The sequence below is a fragment of the Nipponia nippon genome, unplaced genomic scaffold (assembly GCF_047370975.1).
Source record: "Nipponia nippon isolate SJK-2023a ecotype South Korea unplaced genomic scaffold, ASM4737097v1 scaffold_1, whole genome shotgun sequence".
NCBI classification, from domain to species: Eukaryota; Metazoa; Chordata; class Aves; order Pelecaniformes; family Threskiornithidae; genus Nipponia; species Nipponia nippon.
Genome location: NW_028262290.1, coordinates 163,087,064 through 163,111,506, shown reverse-complemented (window position 1 = coordinate 163,111,506; position 24,443 = coordinate 163,087,064). Strand labels below are relative to the sequence as shown.

General features: G+C 40.8%; 1 protein-coding gene and 1 long non-coding RNA gene across 3 annotated transcripts in view; one reads left to right on the top strand and one right to left on the bottom strand.

Moving 5' to 3' along the window:
• The window catches only part of AQP1 (aquaporin 1 (Colton blood group)), a 20,415-nt gene extending 5,547 nt beyond the window's left edge, over positions 1 to 14,868 (bottom strand). Inside the window, exon 1 of the mRNA XM_009475344.2 lies at positions 14,378 to 14,868. Coding sequence (XP_009473619.1) covers positions 14,378 to 14,767 — 390 coding nt within the window. The 5' untranslated portion in view covers positions 14,768 to 14,868. The remainder of the gene's footprint in view (positions 1 to 14,377) is intronic.
• Positions 9,803 to 24,443, top strand: LOC148057692 (uncharacterized). Of its 2 annotated transcripts, XR_015698710.1 has the most exons (5): positions 9,803 to 13,066; positions 15,047 to 15,241; positions 15,359 to 15,484; positions 16,591 to 16,650; positions 18,530 to 18,651. It is a non-coding gene; the product is annotated as an uncharacterized LOC148057692 (long non-coding RNA). The 2 variants fall into 2 exon arrangements; XR_015698712.1 differs by lacking the exons at positions 16,591 to 16,650; positions 18,530 to 18,651 and adding an exon at positions 24,259 to 24,443.

Sequence of the window (24,443 nt, the reverse complement as noted above, 5' to 3'; positions counted from 1 at the left end):
GTTTTTAAGCAGAAGTAACTACATTGCAAGGATAGGATGAAACGTGGGCTTGGACACAGGCCAGAGAAACTGAGAATGTGAGTGACTCAGAGTAGGAAGCAAACTCTGCAAAACGTATGCTCAGGAATAGTGCTATCAGTAGGTTATCCCATCTGTCATAGCCTCTGCATTAAAAGTTGCTAGGTCATACATGACAACAACATAGTTAAATGTTATTGTGACCTGTCCAGAACAATGAAACTATGGTAAATCATGCTTTAAACCTCTTTTTTGTGGTTTTACACGCTAATTTCCCCAAAACTAATATCTGAATAACCTTAAAACTTAAAGATGTTTAGCTTTCCACCTTTGCTATTCCCTTTTCTTGTTTCTTCTGCGTAACAAAGCAGCATAATATCAAATTCCTAAGCACTGAAAAAAATCATGTCTTCAGCCAGTATAAATCTGATTAGCTCCATTAAAAACAGTGAAAATATATTGATTTCTAAGACCTGCCAATCTGAAGCTTAATAATATATTTTTATGTCTTGTTCTTTATTACGCAGGACTGATATCCTTTGAGTTAGAAGCAGTTTATCGACAGATAGAAAGGAATTCTGGTTGAAATGGTAGGCATTTTGGTTCTTTCAGCATCCGTACAGTAGAAACTGAAATCAGTTAATGAAATCTTCAGCATTAATAAGACTTATATGTGAGAAATGCAAGTCTGACATAAATATATACAGGTGAGCCAGCAATGAAAATTACATGCTGCAGAAATTCATGCTGAACACCTGATATATCACTAAATTAATATTCTATTACTTTTGTTATCCCCTTTTAAAAATAATCACTTTTTTGGCAGCAGAGACAGTGGGATTTGTGGCTCTCAACAAATTGGGTTTCAAATGCATCCCATTGATATCAAAAGTAATAGTATCCCTTTAAGAATCTAGACTATAGACTCTCTGGAAAATCCTGTTTCACATTTGGAAGGTCAAATGGTCAAACATAAAAGGCAAGCGTACTGGCAAACAAGTAAGTGATATGTAGGTGCCTAAAAGTGGATATGAAACTAAACTCTCTTCTATCATAATGCAACTGTTAAACCCCAGGCAACCTGGATCTGAGGTCTAATACATTGATGTTAGTATTTGACAAAGCCTTGGCATTTCGAACGATTAAGCACTGACCTACCATTACTCTTTCCCTTCGTTTGAAGGGCTTCTATAAACCAAAAAACACAATAAGAGCAAAATTATGCTTTTAAAACCTGTAATAATCCTTATCTTTGAGAAGCGGAAATCATATTCTTCCTTTCCCTCCAGGAAAACACATCCTACAGCTGATGTGACTTGAGGTCATTCTCGCTGCTAATCCACACTTATTGATGGGCTGTGTGGAATCAGAGAAAATCTGGAAATGTCATAGGAAAACTTTTGCTTTCCTCTAGCATGTAATTTTATGCGGCCTGCCAGGGACATAAGATTCCACTGTGAGAGCAAGGACTCCAAGCCATGTTCCAAAATGAGGCAAACCAAGGCAAACCTTGGATGTTCTGCTTTGCTGTGGTCTGTGGATCTGCAGTATGTAAGCGTAGTATCACAGACGTTTGTTGTTTGCCTACTTGTCAGAGTTATAGTGTCAATACGGCAGCAGCCTGGACCCTCCAGGATACAGCAACAGCATGAGTTTTCACCACCCTAACCACATCCCAGCCAGAGCATAACACGGGTAGTAGTAAGGTGCATTTCCTAGTATTAAGTTAAAATGTACATATATATGTGTGTGTGTGTTTGCGTGTGTATTTATATTTATTAAATCCTTGGTCACAGCGGATTTGCAAGAGCTACTGAGCTAATAATGCAATATAAAACATGTTGCACCTATTGAATCTGCTGGTTTAAGCTCTTGACAGAACCAGGTAGGTATAACCAATGTGAGCTGGTTACCCTCTCATTGTACTTCCCATACATTATGCATTTTTTTTAAGGAGAGTCTGAATTTTTGAAGAATACCTGTCTCCAGAAGCTTCAGCCTCAGGTAAGGTCAGGGGTCTCTAAAGTTTAATCTGAATCTAGTAAGAAGTAGTACTATACATTACAGAGACCTGACTACCTGAGGCTGTCAATAAAACAAAGGCAAAAATCATACACTGGTCTTCACACCTAGCATTCTGCTAATGAGAATATCCAGAATATAAAGTGACCATATCTCTGGTTCTTAAACAGAATAATGCCTTGAAACATAAGACACAGTCACTTCTACTGTAGCGTTGGGGTGAAGGGGTCCTTTTCAAGTGACCTGTACCCACACTGCAATGACTTTCTCCCCTGCATTGGTAGGCTGCTTACCAGTGGTCACAACAAGGTATATAGGCAGGGTATGTGGGCTGACACTGCTTTTGTCCTTTATGTATCTGTGCGGAAATCTCTGACCTCTTTTCATCTTAGTCCAATAACTCTCACATGCTCTGCATTTTACGTGGTGCTCATTAAGGCAACAGAAAAAGTGTCAGAGGGCAGGGAACAGCACAGCAAATCCCTGACCTTTTCATGCTTCAGACTTGTGAGGCTTGAAGAGTGGATTCAGTGCTCTAAGGAACCAAATATGCTCTAAGGGATTAAAATGAAACATGTAAGCCCACATTCATCTCCAACACAGTTTCCCATATCATAGGAGCCAATCCAGACTTCTCCTTTTTTTGTTCACATGAATTGTTCCACTAAGCTTCACTTCTCAGTCACTATTTTGACAGGAGAAACACCAGAAACATATCCAAGAAATGGGTTACGTCATTGGCAAGAGCTGAGAGTTATATGTAGACACATCGATCAGCTGAATCACTCTCTTGGCTGCATTAGCTTGTACTGAGTAATTCTCCCTTGACTGTAAAAGCATCTAGACGAAAAACAGAAGCCTACATGTAGACACCCAAGTGAGGTGTATCCTTCTGTGAGTTGAACCCCACCACTAATATTTTTACCTGAGTTCACTGGGAATCTGAACAAGTTCATGGAAGAAAAATCCACTGGAATTCAGCAAATCTATAGAAATTGCATGTCATTCAGAAAGCTTCTGTGCTGCAGCTGTTTGGAAGCTAAGGAAGCACTTGGGGCATACCAAACACCTCTGCTTTCCATTACTGGGCATAGAGATGAGGTACAATACCCCTTCCCCATTCAAAGATTAGCTTTATCTGGTAATGTTACTGCTGCTCCTGAGCAACCTGGTTTGAATTCAGTGCTGACTCTGCTTTAAGCAAGAGGCTGGACTAGAGACCTCCTGAGGTCCCTTCCAACCTGAATTATCATATGAGACCACGGTTCTTTGGAAAGGTTCTTCCTGTGGGAAGGTCTGGGACAGAATTGCCTCAATGCTGCTGGGGCTTTGCTGAGTTAATGTCTAGAAACAGCTGGTGACGTATGCAGATAGTGGAGACACAGCTGATGGATCAATCACTGTGAAGGCTCCCCATAGACATAGTCCATATTGGTGAGTGAGCCAAGAGACATGTAATATAATCAAATGAGGGCAAAATTAATGGAAAATCATTACCTAGTCATGACTGTGAGATTAACTAGTTGAGATGAGCACCTGCTTTTTGCTCTTAGGAAATGAGTAGCAGTCACATTGCTTCCATTTCTCCACAACATCAGACAGGAGACAGGAACCTCGGAAGCTTGTTTGTCAGAAGTGCCCTTAACTGCCATGTTTAGCTGACTGACTTCCACAGCTTCAAGCAATAATGTGGGTAAATTAATGGTATGTTTTCTTTCCTTCTGTGTTTTTTTTTTGGTGGTTTTTTTGTTTTTTTTTTTTGTTTTTTTAGAGTAGGATATTTATTATTTGTCTGCCTTCAGAAGAGAAATGAGGACAGGAAATTAAACGGGCCCAAGGTAAACCCAACTGTGTACTTCTCCAGTGACTTCATATTTTTCTCATTAGGAGTAAAATTATATCAAGTTCAAACCTGTTTCCCGTTATATGGATAAGACAGTTTGTTATGCAAGGAGGTTTCATCACATGGTGCTATGCTCCATCTCATCCAACAAACCCTTAGCCATCGATTGTATCTTCCAGGGATACAATCGTATAACAGGGATTGGTTTCACATTGTTCCTGAAAAATGATAGGCCTCTGGAAATGTAGAAGTCTATTTTTCAGTAGGGGAATATCAATTTTCTCCATTCTTCTGAAAAGCTTCACTGCAAGCCATGCTGGCTGATGTGTTTTAGAGAGAGAAAAGTTAAGTCACAGCAATTTAGTGATCCATATAACATCACTGATGGCTGGGACTTCTCTCTTTAGCCTATCCCAGCCATCCCCTAGGTAAGGCAGCTTTTGCAGAACCCCAGCAATATCATGGCTAGCACATAATAAGAAGCATGTTGTGGATCAACTGTAAACATATTACCTTTTATTAAACTATTTTTAATATTAGTGTTGGGGGAAGAATTATGTTCTTCTGTCCACACAAAATCTAGCATTTTAAGGAGCTGTGCTGCAGTAAATAATATCTTTATATCAGACACACCTCTTTCCATGTCTGTTGAATTCAAAATTTCCACCAGGACTGCCTGAAAGGTGAACTTTCAGCATTCCAAATTATCAGCTTATCTCTGCCATGGCAGACTTTTTTCTTAAATGAAGACTTTTAGCATTTTATTCAAGCAAATTTGAATCCATTTCCCTGGTTATATCACTGGCTGACTATTCAAAAAAAGATCATCTTGCTATCTTACTGTGTTTTATTCCTGTAGCTTAAACTTTCCCTTCTTTGATTTTCCTTATTTTTCTTAATAAGAAAAACTCTTCACATTAATTTAAATAGTTCATGTCCTCTTCTTCATCCCTATACTGGAAATGTTAATTATGCTGCTTTATGCCAACTATCATTTAAGCGTTTAGCTGGGCAAAGTTCTTTAACGCAATGTTCTTCAAATGTAATCTCAGAAATTAATCTCCCTGCTTCCCTCAAAACCATCTTCCACTATCTGGCCTGTCACTTTGTCTAACTCTTCTCATTCTTTCAGCTCCAACTCTGTCATGAAAATAACTTGATAACTTCTGTCTTGAAAATACACCTTTCTTCTGCTAGAAGTCTGTCCCAGATCTCCATAGCTATAAGCTTTCCTTTAACTCACAGTCAAAATGTATTCAGAGACTTTATCCCCAGCTATTTAACTACAGTTATTCTTGTTTCTCCTTGCTATTTAACAGTTTCACTCTGAAATGGATGTTTCTATACCCATTATTTGAGTGTTAGGGATTGAGAGAGTACAAAAGTCTCATTTCTTTAGTAAGTAGAGACAGGCAAAGATCTAAAGAGTTTCACTTAAAATTATACAACAGGAGCACTCAGAAAAAGCTGCTTATGAAGCAAAGAATTAGCTTTGGACTGTATCCTAGATCAACAACAGAAGCATTCAGCAGAACCTAGGGACAAAACATATTGTCCTCTGCTAGATTATCCTTCCTATAAATACAGCCTTAAGAGCTCTAAAGGGGACTCATTCAATTCCCAAAGCACAAATCATATTTTCCATTCTTTGGACAGCAGACACCCTCCAGGAACAAGACTAACCTCCCTCCTCCCACCCTATCTTCAGGCTGAGAAACTAGTCAGGGCTTTGTGTTGCAGCACCCTGGTATGCCATAAAGAGAAGAGTGATGGTTTCATTTATATTAAACCAGAGCACATAAAGTTTACATGTGAGGTCAGCGACACACCCTAAAAGTCAGTTCCTCTATAGGACCTCCATTTAGCACAGCTAGTTAGAGATAGACCATTTGTCTCATTTACACTTTTACTTTTTGATGTGCCTCTGGGAAAGTTGCTTTGGGGAAACATTTTTTTTTTTTTTGTAATCTTGCTCCTGAGAAATAAACAACTTCTATTCAGAGGACGAGGAATGGTGTGTTGTTTTTTCTGTTCCTTACCCAGCAAAACCCAAGTAAATAGTTCATTTTCAGTAACACTTTTGAAGCACTCATTTATACCAGGGAGTTACTTATGATCTCCTGTATTGTCAGCCCCGAAGGAGATGGTCTTTCAATGGGGAATTTGGGACATATCTGAATTCTGAACCTAATAAAATTTTGCTTTCTATGTTGCTGGAATAACCAGCTGGATTTGCAGAAACCTCACAGTGTGGTTGTTGGCAATTGCACCAAACCAATATTCATTTTATACTTCTAGACAAACACTCCAGCAAACCTGTGAAGTTTTCAAACTTTCCAAGTCTGCGGTAGTTATACAGTCAGTCTTGTGCAGAGCACTGCAGATTTAGCATTTCCATGGATTTAAAAAATAGCTCTGAATACATGCAATAGATTTCAGGAATTAGGGGAACAATTCCAGCTCCTTCATTTCTCTACCTTGTTCATCCAGTAAAAAGTCTTATCAAAGGAAGGAAAAGGGGCCAAACCTGACTTTATTCATTCCTCAGCCCAAATAAAGTCGTCATTAACTGCAGGAGAAGTTGTGTGTATATGTGTAAGGAAACATGTGCCACAGTTCTGCATTGAAAGCATTCACTGACTTTACTTGGCACAGAATTAGCATCAAGAACCTGGAAAAGTTTGGTTTTCTGTGGTATCTCTCAGTGGTTCCTGGAGAGGGGATGCACGGGGCTCTACCAGGAAAGTACACAGAGGATTTCTTTGCTACTTTCTGGTCCACAAATGCCAAAAGAGGATCCCCTTGCAGAGATTTCAGGACACATTTTGCCCTCCTGCTGTTTACAGAGTTTCCTCCAGGATGCCTGTCAGGCCCTGTGTATTTGATTTAACAGATTAATGCTGTGCTTTATGCTTAGACTTCAGTGGAGTTGCAGCAGTTAAAACACCAGCACTGACTTTGGCTCTGGATGCCAGAAAGAGCAGTACTTTCCCATTAGGTTGCACATTAACAATTACACAGGGCCACATGCTGCTCCCAGCCAGGCCAGAAAAACCTCCAGGAGGCATTCACTTGCTCCATGACATTGGTATTAATATTAATCTGGAGGTACTGAGGAGCGCAGCCACAGACCATGATGTCTCATTGTGCCATTGGGCTGTCTCATCAGCCCACAATGAAAAGGGTGCCTCTGCCTCTGCATATTTGTAATAAAGAGACAACAGTTTAAAGACAGGGAAATATAGGAACTGAGAAATGAAGACACATAACATACAGGTAGTTTGCTATTTATGAAGTTGAGCACAAGCACAATAGTTTGATCTGGTTTCCCTAGCTCCGGAATGGAGATTTTTCTAGGAGTGAAGGTTTCTTTGACATTTTCAGTTGTGATCAATTGTGAATTCAATAAAGATCTCTCTGTTATTGAATTGTCTCAATTAAGCTGGAGAATGAACAAATAAGCAAAAATGTACTACTGCTCTAAAGAAAGCAGGCAATTTCCTCTTGAGACAAACAGGAAATTTTTCAAGGGCTATTTTTTCTTCCTTTAGTACTTGTGATGTGGTTTAGTATCTTTACTTTAAAAAATGTTTCTCTTAAAGACAGCTATATACAACCCAGATCGTGACATTTTTTAGGATTCTCTGATTAAAGAAATGTTATTCTTGACCCATCCAAAAGTTCAAATTATCTGCTGAAGTACAAGCCTGCTACAATGACTTATATGTTGCTTTTACGATTGCATCAATTTAACCAGAAGAGATCCATAATATTCATTCTCATGTTTGCTGTGGAAATTTCCATTTGTCCGCAGGTTGTGGTTCTTGCCATGCCAGATCTTGATTTAGAATTGACACCTACTAATAGATATTTTGTTTTAAATTTCTAGTGAATTTAAATTAGGACATGAAATTTGGGTTTACCTCATCTGAAGAATCTTTCCATCTATCTGTCTGTCTATCTATCTATCCATCTATCTGTCTCTGGGGTGTGAGTGTGAATATGTGCGGAGGTGTGTATACACATACACACAACATCTCCAAACACATATGACATAATACATAGCATGCTAAGAAAAGGAAAACGATTTTAACTGTTTATTCACCAGCCAGGAAGGGTGGTGGCAAAATGAATTTCCTTAGATTTCATACTTAATCCTCCTTAGTTTGACAGCTGGTCAAACAGAAAAAAATTGGTCTCCAAAAAATTCCAGTGTGACTCCATTTGAATTACAATATTAACGAATCTACCAAATTAATAATTTTTTTAGGTCTATTGCAACTCATTATTTTACAACTCTCTGTGCACCTCTTTCATCAATTTCTATGGTTTCTGTTTAAAGAGGACTTTTAATCTGAGGCTTGCAGAGCATTTTTCAGACAATGCACCAGTCATCCTTGGATCCTCTGGATGTGGACCCAGTTCATCGTATAAAACCCACTTGAACCACTCTGTTCTAGCACCAAAAGACTGGTGTGCAGGTGGATGATCACTGACGGCCTTGCCGTGTGCCAGAAATGGCCATGCTGCTGCATCCTTGAATGCTCTCTGCCAAAAACTCCAGGCATGGCTATGTGATTATGGAGCAGAAGCACTAAGTAAATCTTCGTAGAAATCGAAATAAGAAATAACTTCTGAGACCTGAGATAAGGATTAGAGCTATAAGCCCTGTTATCTCCAAATGTTCTGGAGGATAGGCGGTAACCATCATGTTTACATCTCAGCCCAGATGTTTCTGCTGTCACTCTGTGAACACATTAGAAAGCAGCCAAGACTATGGACAGTTTTGAGCAGGTGCCTTTCCTGTGTTCCACCTCACCAGCCTGGTGCAATTCAATACAATGCTGGCATGCCATAAAAGACTGCTGCTGCAAAATTGAAATTGAATAATGAGCTATTGTTGTGGCACTCTTTGTTAAGAAATAAAAAATCCCAGACTAATCTCATGTACAGGAACCATTTTGCTCACTCTGAAAATGCAGCAACTTCTGGTCCCTTGTAGAAGCTCGAGTGCTTAAGCACGCAGATGTCCCAACACAGGCAAGGCTGGCAGGAGAAGCCTACATTGGATCGAAAATAGGGAGGGCAGAGGGCAGTGACAAGGAGAATGAAGCTCACTGTATTGAAACTTGAGAAAGGCGCAGTATATAATCTGCATTGAGAAAAGGCATCCATGGATTTTCAATAAGTGCTAGAGGTCAGGAACTCAGCTGCATGTCTTGTCCATCCAGCGGCACCTCTGGAACTGCAGTTTTCCGTACTGACTCAGAGGAAAAGCAGCATCACTTACTCAATTGTCCACACACACTGTCGAGCTCTCAGTTTATTTTGGAAGTTCTTCCAACTCAACATGACTTTGTTTAATTTGAGGTTGGAGGAGAACAGACTCATAGGGCGCGGGCACAAAAAGAGAGGGAAATCACAAAGTAAACACTGAGTCATCAAGGCCAAGCATGCAAGTCTCATTCCCCATGGTCAGAGGGCTACCACTGGTGCAATGGTTTGGACCAAATGTGGGGAGTCTGGCGATTCCTGTCCATGAGCCCCTCTGAGGCAACTTTCTAAAGGATGGGAAAGATTCAGTGAGGAATATGAGGATAAAAACATCAGTACTGACCCACACGCACCATTAAAAGGTGTGGCAGGTCTCAACTCTGTGAAAGGGAACTCCCAGTGCAGGGGGCAATTTTGTGTTTGCACTAGAAGTCTCTGTGCCTTGGAAATTTGTTCAGAGAAAAATCACCGGCATTGATGTCCTAGAGATAAGAGGACATATCTGCCGAAGCTAAGGATCCACACATCATATGTCCCATCCTATGCTCCAGTCTCCTGGAGGCAAGAGATTGTCCAGCCTTCAGCTTCCCCAAGTAGCAGAATAAGGCTGGAGCTGCAGGACACATAGATAGCAGAGAAAAAAAGCCAACTCCAGCATAGGGGTTCAAAGCTGCTCTGCTGCTGCTGGACCATAATTCAGCTAAGTGGGATTACTTAAAGAAAGGGGACTCATTCTGTAGTGTTACTTTGGTGAGGGTGGAAGGTGTCTCAAAGTAGCAGATATTGCCCTGGTATGAAGAATCAAGGACAGCAAAGGGCTCCTTTCTCCCTGTCTTTGAGAAAGGATTTGGAGTTGGCCACTGTGTGTTTATCACCAAAGGGCATTGAACCCTTATGTGCACCAATTCCTCTGCCACAGCTGATCCAACTTTGGGGACACTCTGCTGAGCAGTAGTGACAGAGGCACAGCACTGGAAATCCAAAGGGTGTTCCAGCAACAAGTGACTTTCCACACTGCAGGAGTGGTAGCTATATGACTATTCACCTGTCTTAAGAAAATGCTCCAGACCTCTGAATCCACTGAACACAGATCTCTTCTGGCTTTTCCAGAATGCTCTTCAGTTTCACAAACAACATTTATCACTGAGTGTTTTTTTAAAACCAAGTCCTTCTATTTGTTATTCTTGGTTGTTTTTCTTTTCTTTTTATCTACACTACCTTCAGGTCTGTTTTCCTTGCCTACAATTTTTCATCCACTTGTAACTTTTAAAATAATATCTTTCATCATAAACTTCAAGCTTTCAAAAAGTTCCCAAACTGTAGCTCTGAGACTTAGGGGACACATTTTCTGGCACTCTAATCAGTATGCCAAAATACAGAAATTATGAAATTGTAAAGTAGTGTCTGCATTTTTCACAAACTCTGATTATTTTCACAAAAAAAAAAAAGAACTAAAGAAATTTTCTTGGCATGTTTTTGAAAGCTTGATAAAAGTTCCCAAGATAATCATTGCTGAACCACAAATATTGTGTTACCTTACAGTACAGAAGTCTCCTCTCACCCGCCTTTCCTGCTTGAGCTCTTTGTTGGTCATTAACCGCCTGTGATGAATAGCTTCTTCCATTATCCAAACTACAGATCTGTCCTCACTAGACAATAGCCAGCTATGCTGGCAGATGAGTGCATTTTGGATTAGGTATTCTCTATTCTTACAGTTTTACCTAATGGAAATTTGTAACATGTAGTAATCTAATAACCAAAAAATGATACAAGATGATGTAAGGAAAAATATTCAAATTTTTAGAACAACAAACACACTGCACACTCCTCTCTCAGCTTTTCCAGTTCTCAAGGCTTTTACTTTGGTACCCACACCACTACTAAAATATATGGGAAGTTAAGCGTCTTGAAAGGATTCAGTAATCTAAATACATCTCTGAATATTGTCCAGAATGTCTTATTTGGAACCAGCCAAGGTAACTAAAAATTTTTCCATTGACTTCAGTAAAGTTTGGATCAAACTCTTCATATGTGACAGTTTTGTTTGTCTTAGTACAAAACAGACCTTAATATTGAACGTGTTAAAGGAGCATCATGTTTTTTCGTTCTCCCTTCCTTCTCTTCAGCCTTGCATCTTCCATGGCTGTTTTTTGTGCTTCATTTGCCTGTGTTTCCCTTCTTCCCTTGGGCAATGAGAAAGGCACAGATTCATCCCCACTTCATTTTGGATACTTAACAGAGGTTCCCAAGCCTAGAGCTTCACCATACCAAAGAAGAGCTGGCTGTCTCTGGAGGACAACTCGACGACTCTAAAGGCTAAAGTGTCTCTCTTTGTCTCTCCTTCTCTGTGAGCTAGAGAGAAGCCTATGTAAATGGGCTCCTCCCTTGGCGCCTCAGTGCAGGACCTACAGCTGGGAGGGATACATCTGAGTTCAGGCGTGCAATCCCACCCAGTATCCACTGGGGACACTGGATAACCACTGACCCCATTAAACTGCTTCCACCACATTTTTTCTGTAAAAAACACCCCTCCAAGAGCATGGCAGGGTCAGAACAGAGGACACAGTCATGCACATACAAGCCCTCTTCCCAACCTTGTCAAACAAACAGCACTCCCTTTCTTTCTATTTTTTTTTTTTTTTCTCAATAGTGAATCTACACCTCGTTTTCCACAGGAAGGGCAGAAAGACAAAGCAGCTGGCAGGGATGCCAGCTCTGTCCCTCCTCTGCTTGTCCTCAGGTTAAAAAGCATGACATAAAAGGAAATCTCTGTGGTTTCTCCTTATCATCTATTTGCTGAAGGAGGAAGGGTGCTCTTGGTGTTTGGTTCTGGTTTCAGGATATGCTCCATTGTGATCGGCTCTGCACAAGGACAGCCATCCTGCTGTTCTCCCCTGCATGGGCTCAGCCCAACTCCCCCTTCAACCTTCACCTCCCCTTCCCAGATAGTCCCAGCTTGTCAGTGGGAAATGAATGGATTTGCTTTCCTCTCTAGTTCTTTCTTGCAAGGGAGAAGAACAGCTGCTGCCCTCGCCATCCCCTGGGAGGTCTTCCCACTGCTCCTCTAGCCAGAACATTTATAACAACTGGATGTGAAAGAGAAAATTAAAAAAAAAATCAAAATTCTGAGTATTTGACAATAACAAGCACTGAGACCAGGGTTTTTCACAGTGTTTAGGAACCATTTTATCCATTAATTCATGCACAAAAAGTGTTACTAGATTTGTAAAATAGGCATGATGGACACTCACACTATCTGGTTTTGCCCACAGTGTATTTGATGGCCTTGAAAATGATGTATTTGATTGTATTCCCAAGGTTTTCCTGGAGGGGGAACAAGGCTTCCACTCTAACATGCAATTTTTGAGATTCATGAAGTAGCCTCCTAACCTTACTAAAATCAGTGACTGCACTGATCTTTCCTGATCTTCCATCTGTCCCTATAGTCTCTTCTCTTCTCAGATGTCCTTGTGCAGAGCTCTGAATTATAGCTTTGTAGCTTGGAGAGTTACTGAGGAGCAAGAAGAGTCTGGGGTGATCATCTACGCCCCCTTTACAAATGTTCAGTTTCAGGACTTTTGGACAGAGGAAGGAGCCAGCCATCAGCATTTTGTGGCAAGCAAAAGGGGAAGACCAAACGCAAGTGCTACTGAAACCAGACTTCCCGTGTTTAATGGCAGTTGGACCTCTCGAGGAAACCACTGGGGCGGATACCCTGTCCCATGCGGTTGAGCAGTTCCCTCTGCCAGTGGTTTCAGAGGAAAAGATCACGTATCTCACACGCAGCCAGAACCTTCTGGAGTTAATAAAATGACCGACTCTTCTTCCCCAAAATGTTTTGGATTAACCTATCAAAATTTCCAAAACAGTGGCACGATGGAAGACCTGCAGGCACCAGGCTCAAGGGAGGTAAGCAGCCAACCCGCAGAGTAACACGAGGTTGGATGATACTAAGCTGCTCAGGAATCACCTTCTTAATAACAGATTTTATTTTGTTTTTAAAAACTGCCTTATTTTCTGAATTAACTGTAATGCCACAGCATGCAAAAGCATATTACTTTATTTGTTAATTTAATTTTTTTGATCCTTTCTTCCCCTTTTGGCTAAATGATTTCTGAAGAGATATTGTGTTTGCAGCTTTATGTCCCAAATATCCCTGTGACTGCAAATAGGTATAAGATTTCAAATTAGCTCAAGTTTCAAACTGCAGTCAGGAATATTCTGCAAGAAAGGGGCCATAGAAAGGATGTGAAACACTTGTTCTTAACAGAATCAGGTGAAATAAGTGACTAGAAGGCAATTTCCATTTATAGTATTCTGTGTAGTGCAGTGGCTGTAGCACTGCCTCTGACAGTGGGATGATTTCAAGTTTAAAAGTGTATCTGTCCTTTTTTCTCCTGCTATGGTACAATGACAACAGTAAAATAACAATATTTTGAGGAGGAGGATGAGTTGTGGCCAGGCTGCTTTTAGGTAGCATGATGTGAGCACCTGGCTGGGAGAGGGCTCGAACTGCACCCTTGTTAAATGTAGCTGCCTCACATCTTTCTCCAGTCTACACCTGAGAATTCAGGGTTTTTCACGTTTTTGCACAGCAAAAGGAGAAACACACAGAAAGTGCAGCTGGGATTCTGTGTCAGGCAGGATCTGAGCATTCTGCCTAATGCAACAGGTAATGTTCACATCTTTGGTTATAGGGTTTCACTTGCTATACGTCTCTCTCACTGTTCCCATAAGTTTTCATTGCAGTCATCACCAGGTTACACAAACCGTTAATTAGGTATTGAAAAAGAACCACACTCACAGAAACGAAAACAACATTGGTATATGCACATTAATCAGCATGTTACCTGAGTCCTTCAGAACCACAAAAGGGACTCGATCATGCAACTTCCAGTGATTTCAATGTTAAATTGGTGTCAAAAGGCACCTTTCAGCAACTTGGATGTACAAAACTGGACATAAAAAAACCTGATCACAACCATAATGTCCTAAAGATTTGAAATGAAGGTGGGGATGAAGGACCGTCCCTATGACATAGATCCATCCTGGTAACAGTCAAGACTGGATCCCCTGTTACAATAAGCAGTTGGGTGCCTGAAGTCACCATCACCACCACCATCGCCACCACCAGCCCCACCCCACCCCCATCTTTATTAGATTACAGGTGTTACATTTCTACCCAAAAAAATGAACGAGGAATTAAAAGTTTCTGCTTACCGAGTTGAGCCCCAGGAGGTTGTTTGGGAGAGAGGAGGTGATTCCCGACAGAATAGCTGTGGCCACCACTGCTCCCAGGCACTGGGCAATGATGTACATGATCGCCTTGAAGATGCTGATCTGGCAGCTCAGCAGGAGGCCCAGGGTCACAGCTGGGTTCAGGTGTGCACCACTGATGTGGCCCACACTTTGTGCCATGGTAGCGATGGATAGCCCAAAAGCCAGGGAAACCTTCACATTGTCCTGAGACCTTGTTGATGTTTTGTTGCCCACCACAGGGAAGCTAAAACCCAGAGCTGAGCCAATGCTGATAAAGATAAAAAGGCTCATGGCAAGGAACTCAGCCACCACTGCCCTCCAGAACATTTTCTTTTTGAATTCACTAGCCATCTTTCCTATCTCTCTCTCTCTCTCCCCTCCTCACTTTGTCTTCTCCCTCTCTCCCTTCCTTTGCCTGATATTTTTCCTTTGAGGTCTGAAGAGAAATCTGGAGAAAAAATACAGTCCCTGGATTATTTATAGGGCTTTGGGTGGTCTGTAGGAGGGAAGGGGTGTTGCACAAAAGGAGGAAAGAACATCTACATAGATGCTGACTGCTAGATTGATGTAAGACACTGTATGCCTGCCAAAGTTTTTTCTTCCTTTTTTTTTTCCCCCCTCCCTTAACAGCATTCGATCTCTGCTGCCGTTTTTAAGAGGCTTTTTAAAATTCTTGGAAAAGTCTTTAGGAGTGCCTCAGGAATTTTACCCTCACTTCTTTAACTCCTGTATCATCATTCAGCACACGGACTGGAATGAAAGCTTTTATGGGATTTCTATCTCGAGCTGGACCGAAACAAAAAGCAAAGTTATCTTTGCAGGCTGGTAAGTTATTCACGCTCAGCTTCACCAGCGGCAAATAACATCCAAAAGTAGTAAATTAAACTGACCACTAAATCCACACTCTGGAGACTTAAGTAACTCTGTTTCATTTGAAAACAGGTAGAAATGTCTCTTCTGCTGGCTCTGTGGAGACTTGGACTTGTTTCTGATGCCAAGCCTGACGGCTGTACAGACAAACACATGTATTTACCCAGGCTCACACAAGCTGGTGTTAACTGATGAATGGTAGGGATCAGTTTTAAGCTCTGTGACTACCATGTAGATCTGACATAACGCTGCAAGTAAGCTGGAAGCTTTCTATGGATGCAATTTGGATGATGAGGGGCTGATGATTTGGGGGGATTGGGTTATTTTTTTTTTTTTTTTAAATTTACATCATTTCTTCACTTTTTTTCTTTCAAGCACAGAGGTGTCTCAGGGTTTTCCCAGGCTTGCTCTCCGCAATCCTTCTGACCGGCATCAAAAAAAACAATGTGGGGGCTTCCTAGCTCACATCCTGCAGTGAAAGCGTATCTCACACCACCCTGCTGAAGGTCAGCTGTCCTGGTTGTCACCAGGGAGACTGGCTGCTGCCGCTGCGCCACAGGACTGGCCAAAGACAGAGACAGAAGGGGAGAGCAAGGGAGAAGGGAAATTACATGCTTGATTTTGCAGACAAAATGAATCTCCCAGCAGTGCCAGAGTGTCTTTCCGAGCAAAAGGTCTAATCGCCTCTGGTTTTATCACAGCGGGACTTGTATACATGCCTCAGATTAACCCCTGTGTTATCAGATCTCTGCCTCCTTTAGAGGCTGGTGGTAAATCAGGGGGGTTTGCTCTGGCTTCAAACTACACAAAACCTGATCCAGAGTCAGAAACTAGCTCCCCAGACACAAGTCTTGAAAGATGGGTATTTAAAACCAGCCTACTTCTCTGCCTCCTCTTTTTTCTCCCTCTTTTTACTTTAATGCAGTGGTGTCAACTTCTAAATTGTACTTAAATTAATTCAAGGCTTTTTCACTTGAACAATATGTCAGTATGAAGATAAAATCAAATACACACCTGGATAGTATTAGACAGTCAACAAAGGTTTATAAAATATATTCAGTTTTCAAAAAATGGTTCAGATACAAAGCCGAAGACTGTTTAAATAAAAATCCAGATGTCTGCAGCCTGTCATCCCCAAGTTCTTATTCTTTCTAGACATCATATGTTCTTGTTTTTCCATATAAACAATTTTATTTCCTTCTGTTTTATAATACACTTACACAACAGAACTGTACCAGTTTAAAAAAGGAAAAAGCAAAGAAATGGGAACAAATTAATTATTGGTTTTATCCTTCTAATTACAGTGGCACTTCAGTGAGGAACCATGTGACAGACAAATCAAAAATCAGATTTAGCTAAACATGGTAGGTGGCTGAATTTTAATATAAGATACAATTGATGCTAGTTGTATTCTGTTCAGTGAAACTTTTTAGTTACTGCAAACTGTCTCTGAGACTTGAAGATCTTAAGTGACCATCTTCTCTGGTCCTACCAAGCAGATGCCCAAGACACAGGGTACATATCACACACCCCAGGGAGCTAGGGAAGGCAGAGCTCTATGAATAGTTTACAAGAGTTTCCATGTGTCCCAGATTGGCACCTGTGGGATGGAGCTGCCTAGATATTCAGCTGTGTCTACAGGAAATTCCCTCTTTACTCACTTCTTCCTAGAGTTAGGATCTGGATGACCAAACAACCTCTGTACCAGTATTGATAAGGTGAGAAGAAATCCCTCAAAGGAAAATTTCTAGAAGCCAGGAAAACAGGCTGGGGAAGTACTACAAAATGCTTTCCTGATTTCTACAGTCTCCTCTAGGTATCCCTGACTGGCCTGTGCCAGAGACAGGGTACCAGGCAAGCAAGACCTTTAGTCTGACCAGTGGCATATGTGAACAACACACAAATTAAATGTGCCTTGAGAGCAGCAGGTTGGTCACCCCCTTTGAGTTAGTTAATACACTTACGTTTTCATCCTGGGACTCTCCATTGGTCTCTTCATTACTACCACTTCTCATTTCATATTTTGGAACTTGATGCCACAATAACTCAATAAAATTGTCATTCAGACAGAAAAGAAAAAAAAAATCATCTGAAATTAATTAAAGACAGAAACTGTTACATATAAACAGGGAAAATACACATCTAAAAGAGATGTGTGGAGATATTAGGCAATCTCTACCCATCTATGCTCTGATGTGAACAAAGTCCTCATCATCACTGCTGTGTTACTAATTGCTTGCATGGTGATGATACCCAGGGCCCCTATGCCCTCAGTGCTGTGCAAAGAGAGACAGCAGAGACAACTTTGTCCCATGTGTAGACGAACAACCAAGTGGGGAAACAAAGGAGACAGCAACAAAAGCACAAATATTCTACACAAGAAGTAGAGGCAATTGGCAGTGGACAAATTAAAGCAACAGTATAAATGTAATGAGGAAACAGGAGCGAGAAGTGAGTAGAGTAGCAACACATCAGTTGGACCTCTTCAGGAATGTCCACCACAATGTAGATCTAATTGGTGCCCAACTCATTATGCCAATTCCACAAAATGAGCTGCATCTCATCTTACTCAAGCTAATGGCAAAGACCCCAGCACTTGGCCAAGTAATCGGAGGCCTGTATACCCAGTCCCCATAAACCACCCAGAACCAAAAAAGGGCAAAATCCAGTGTCCTGCATATCAGATGAGCTAAGGCTTGTGCAGATAGCTTTTCTAGGCATGGTTTTAGCTTATATGCCAACTCACACTTGAAAGTGGGGTTTGTTTTCTTCTGGAATTATGTATCTAGAAATAGAGAGAGACGACTGCCAACCTTATGTGTTTAGGACAGGCAATGAAGAACATATCTGATGGGAACAAGAGGAAGAAAGTAGCTTTTTAGCTGAGGGGTGATTCTTCACAGATGATTTAAGCCAATGTACTCTCAACAACTCTCTAATTTAGTTACCCTAGCGACAGTTGAGTGAAAAATCAAGCTCACAGTACTGGATATTTAATTGCCAAGATCCCAGGACCAACTCATTTTTTGTCTGAAACAAGTCAGGTTTTGAAGGGCTATAGCGCAATCCTCACTTAACATTTCAGTCTGAAAACAAATGTACTTGTTTAAGTGGTAGACTTTGTTCTGTGCTCCCACATGTCAAAGTGCTCAGGATCTCTCTATTATTTGAACAAGAAACAAATGTCAGTGACTGCAAATTTGGCCTTGGCTAACATGACTTCTCTGAGAATTTTCCACTTAGGTGAAGGAACAGTCAAAGTCGAAGGGCAGAGGGAATGTATGTCAGTCCAGTGGCCAAATGATTGGAAGAACCAAGGAAACTTAAGCAAACTATAATTATTCTTCTCTGGAGAAGAATATCCTGTGACCTGCCAGCCAAGTCTTTTGCAGGCAAGTGGCAATTCCTAGGAAAACTATATTGCAGTTTCAGAGACCACAGCAATTCCTACTTTCTGCCCATAGACTTTCACCCCTCTGAGGCATCACAGGCATCACTGGCTCTCACCACCACGGAGAAGGGCAATGCCATGAAGCAGGAAAGAGCTAGAAGGTCCATGTATTCTTGCCCCAACATCTCAGAAATGGAAAGGAGTCAGGCACTGCTGGCTGGAATGAAAATATTTTCTTGTGTTTGTTTCTGTTCAGTGATGTCCATACAGAAAGTTGGAGTTGAGAGGTGGGGTTTCCTGTAAGAGTACTGCCACTGACTTAAACAGATTTACACCAGTGTTCAGGAGCTGCTTCCTGGGCTCATTTCACTTTTTGGTTAGAAGAAGAACCTGTCCCATTTTGCTAAAGTAAAAAGTACGAGGTGGCAGTTGAGTCAATGTAAAGACACTTGGGAATTTCTCTGCAAGAGAGGTGCCTGAGAACAACTGAGACCTGGCAGCATGAATAAGGTATCCAAGAACTGGTAGGGGTTTTAGACTGAATCCCTGACTTAACATTCCTAAATCCAGGAAAGATGGAAGATTTCAGACACGTCACCCTCTTTAGCATTTGCTGTCAGCCAGTCTAAGCACCCACTTGCTCCATGTGCCGACTGCTGAAAATTCCCTCCTTAGCTACTCAGCTGACTTTGTTCCCTGTACGGTAAACTCAGAGCCTGTACTATCCTCTTACAGAGCTGGACACTTAAATCGCTTTGTGAAGCTGGACCTGAATTCTCAGAAACTCATCTGGGAGGATCAGCAGTTATTTATCAACCACATGAATCACCTGCTGCGCCAGAAATCAGATGGTGTGTCACCCTCTAATGAGCAAGATTTAAAGGCATAAAGTTCACATGATTAATTCTTATTTGGGTACTTCATGATTCAGTGAAATCAAAGCAGGTTCTAAAGACTGATCAAGTTTTTCCTTTTCTTAGGAACAAAAAATGTCTGTACATTCCTCCATGTTCACCTAGTTATCATAATTCTTAAATTTTCTTCTTTTTTTAAAAAACATTTTCACTACAGATATGTGTGCCTCCTTACTACAGCATTTCCCTGTTTCTGCTCTTCGTTTTCCTTTTTCTTTTATTCTTTCCCCTCAGACCATAGTAAGACAATAGAAGAGAAAAGTTTACCAGTGAATATACGATGGGACACAATCTGTGCTTGTACAATTAAATGAATGAAATTCAGTATCAGCAGAGGCAAACCTATTTACAGCAATAACCAATTTAGTCCAGATAGATCGAGAAGATAATTAAAAAATTGTTTTCTCTTTAAGGAAGTATTGAAGGCATCTGAAGAGAAAATCACTCATTAATGTCCTTGGAGAGTTTGCTTCAAATTTCATTTCAAGTTGTTCTCTCCTCTGAGAGTAAAAGACCCTAGTGCACTTCCTGGAAACATCTATAATGTGGTGATAAATGTGTTAGTACAGCGTGATTTTTCATCACAAGTACAACAAAGCTATGTGGGTGGCATTTGTCTCCCCTAATTGCAGGTATCTACCATGAAAATGGCTCCAACTGAGCTGATGTCCTTTGTCTGCCTCTTAGTGAATGCATAGTGTGTGCATTTTCATAATGTGATCACAGCTCTCGATTTTAGACATCTACACTCCATTGGCTCCATTTACACAACTACTTAGGCTGCCAAGCCCCAGAACCAGCACTTACCTTTCTCTGGAAATGCCAATTCTATGGCCATAAGAGCTGTACAGCTGCCAATCATGTCAGTGAAAGGACTGTTATTACCCTTTTTTTGACACTTCTGGGACATGAAATAATAAAGATGACTGTCTTCCAACTGGGACACAAAAGGGAATTTCCCAGACAGCTGCTAAATCAGCCTGCATCAGGAATCAGATTTTCCTTTCACCTTGATTCTGTTGTACCACCAAGTTGAAAGCAACATCTCTCCAAAGGAGGTAACATTATGGACCATGAAGTCTTTACAACTGCCTGCTCTCCTGACACACAGCATGTAGTGCTAGAGAAAGGGTATAGAAAAGTTGGCTCTCATCAGGATCATCTTTTGTCTGAAGGCATCTTCCAAAATAGGCATTTCTTCTCCCCAGGCTTATGCTGGAGAGAGAAACCACACACTCTGCTGCTTAGCAGCAGGCAACTTGCAGCAGCATTAATATACCAAGCAATGTCCCTCTTACACTAGCAATGGATGTTAACCAAACAAATGTCGACACACTTTAGGAGCAAGCCATTTTTGTGAGAAAGGGGGTATGAATCCCTTACCATAAAATGGGAGAAAATCTTATGTCTTTCTCCAAACAAAACTTCTCATATATGTGTTATTTAAACACAGTTGTCTTGTGAAATGGTTGGTTTCTCTGGCAATCCAAGAAAATGCCACCACATTGAGGGTTAAATTCCAATTATTATTTTTTTCTAAGTGAACATATTTAGCAACAATTGTCCTTTTGAGTTTCCTGTGCCCAGTGCATCACTGGGAAGCTGACCAATTTTTTTTTCTTCTTTTTTTTTTCTGCCCTGCACATTGTGTTACATAAAATAACAAGTCTGCCAGGAATACTGGGCATGACACATCAGTGACTGTGCTAATGAAAGCCTTGGTAGTTCACTACAAACACAGGAGGTGAATAAACCATTGTTATTGCTATAGGAAAGTTTTCAGTATGGATCACAGTTTGCTTGTTTTTTTAACGTGCAGGAGAAATCAGGTCAAATTTTCTACTGCCATAAGCTGCAAAGCTCCACTGGAGCAATGCTGATTATTTGGTTGTTTTGAGGGAGGCTTTTTTATGTAATTTTCATGAATTTTGTTACCCAGATTTCATCACTGCTGTATGCTCTATGCTCTGCTTCCCCATGGCTCAACTGCTCAGGCTCACAGCTTGTCTTTGGCACAGTCCGAGGTGCTGATTCGACATCAGAGACTTCTTTATAATAGTGAATTTCTTTTAACTGCCAAGTGTTATAGGGCACTGGATGTTGAGCTGATATGAAAATAAAAGGGAGACCTTGAGGTGAAACTTGTGACCTATTTCCCAAGCAGGAAAAATCCTTAAGCTGAACTTTGTCAGGTTTATCATACAACCACAGTCTGTGAAGTGTCAGCTGGACTTGTCAAATCTATGAGATCACATTGCAGCAGCAAAGTAACTCACCATCCTAATACAAGCTGCAGAAATAAAGCAATAAAACAAAGTAATCATAGGCAGAGCACTTGTATGCCTTACAGAATGCTGTTCCAGAACTTCATAGTAAATGGATCATCTTGGGAGGTTACTTAGTCTTTCCTGCATCTCCAATTACAATTAGAATTCTCCTGACAGCAGTTTATCTAGGCTGTCTTAAAGACCTTCCTCGAGGATGGTGATTCTTGTACCCCTTTAGATGACCGATTCCAGTGCTTACCATTAGAAAGGTTTCCTAATATCCAGACTTCCCAAATCTCCCTTGTTGCAATTAAAGCCCAACAACATGCATCTTGGAAAATGATTTATTCCCTTCCTCTCAAAAACGTGTGAGATTTTTAAAGATTACTAGTCTTATTTTTTCTAGACTAATCAACTCATTTTCTTACAAACTTCCCTCTTTTGGTCTTCTTGACTTCTGTAAATGTAGTTCTTTATCTGGTGTTTGTATGATTATAACTGTGAATTTTCTCCATAGGATAACCTCTTTGTAGTTCAGAACAGTTTTAAAATTCACAAGGTTCATCTTAAATTCTAATCTTGCACCTTCAGAGTACTGCTGCCCCTTCTAACTCAATAATGTTTGCAACTTTAACACCTGTTCACTACTCCATCACACAAGACACAAAACAATTCAAAATAATACACCAGAACAAGATCCTAGCAGAGACACCATCTCAATAACATCCTCAATTTTTACAATGAACCATTGCTAACTGTCTCTCAGGTGTAGTTTTCCAACAGTCATGCACTTACTGTAGTTTCATAATCCTGGCTTCTATTGTCCTCCCTTGCTTACAGGAATAGAAAACTTAAAGTTTCACTAAGGTCAAGGGATAATACATCTATTGCAGATCACCCATGTGTAAGCCCTGAAACAAAAGAAAATCCTTAGCAATAGTGGCATTCATCTCATCTGGCTTCAGAGAGCTACGATTATGTTAGTTGCACTTGTTTCCCTTACAGTCAGCGGAAAGAAACAAGCACTTTTGGCACTTGACTCATTGAATCTGTTTATACATCCACTTTAGATGCATGACACCAGAGACACCATTGGCCATGTTGACCAGATCTTTACATAAAGTAAACTTTGATACGTAAAACTACTATGCTTGTTTCTGACACAAATTATTAGCAAGATGTACCATATTTCTCCAGGAACAAGTGTAGAGCAGGTTGACACTGGGGAAGCAGTAAGATCTGTCAACGTTGTCTACTCTGGTTGTAATAAAAACATAAGTTACAACTGGGAATGGATTATAGTGTTGTGGACATGAACTATTACAGACTGAATCAGTTTCCTGGTGGTTGTATTTCAGCAGAAAACACTATATTTAGCCATATGATTAACCAGCACACACACCAGTGACTCTACTGAACCTCAGGAACCTCGATCTGCAGTTACTTCACAGTCTGTGGCCCAGGTACACAGGCACATGTAGGCAAAATACCTTCAAGGCCTTCAGCTAAGATTTGTCCTTTTTCACACTGAGTCTCATACTGATTGTACTCAGTAGCATTTGGGTATGCACAGCCATTACAGAAGAGGGCAGGGCCATTTGTCACATATCTGGCATCCTGCAAATCCCCTTGTGATCTGCATATGAAAGGACTGAAGACTCTAAATGCTACTTTTCATCAGGCAAGTGGATTGAAAGGAAATTCAATGACCATCACCCTGAAGATCTACCTTTCCTCTGCATTATACGTCAAGATGACACGAATCACTTTCAGAAAGTGTCTGCCTTCCTCCAACAGCTATAGAGTAACCTCAGATAATTGGCTTAAACTCAGTGCTTGACTTCTAGATGGCATAAGCTAGGTGAAATTAATCTCACTCTCAGTGAAGATCTCAGACAGAGAAACTTCATCCAAGCCTTGAGTTGTCTATATTCTTAAGCTCAAGTATTGCTTTATACTCAAGTGACTGGAGATGGGGTTGTCTCTAGCATAACCAAAACACACCACTGCCCTCACTACTTCTTCTCTGTGTTCACTGACGTGGTTTCCTAAAGCATCTTTGGTGATAAAGCTCTCCTATCAACTGTCTTCTCTCCTTTTTTATTGAAGGTATCACCTGTCTTCCCATTTCTGAATACTCAGGAATAATAACCATGGGCATCTGTGCACCTTTGAAGACACAGTTTCATTCCTGTGACTCTATGGGTACTGTAACTTGCTGTAAACATAGTTCAGCCTTTTTCTGAGCACTTTACTTTGTCTTCCTTGGGATCACCAACATCTTGCAATGTGAATCTGTATGTGGCCACTGGTTGAGCACATCTCCCTTTCTCTTTCACCTTTTGTCCTTTTCTTCTTTCTTGCTCATTTTTATCAAACAGACCCTCTCTTTCTTTCCAGGTTTGAAAATCCTGTTCATTAGAAGCCAGCATCACATGCAAGAGTTGCCTTTCATTATGGCTTGTTTTATCTCTAAACAAGAACATGAGGACACCAGCGAAGACATCGCATTGGAGCCAATTCATTAAAAGTGAAATAAATATTGTGAGTAACCTTCAGCTGTCTCCCTACATGCTGACAATCAT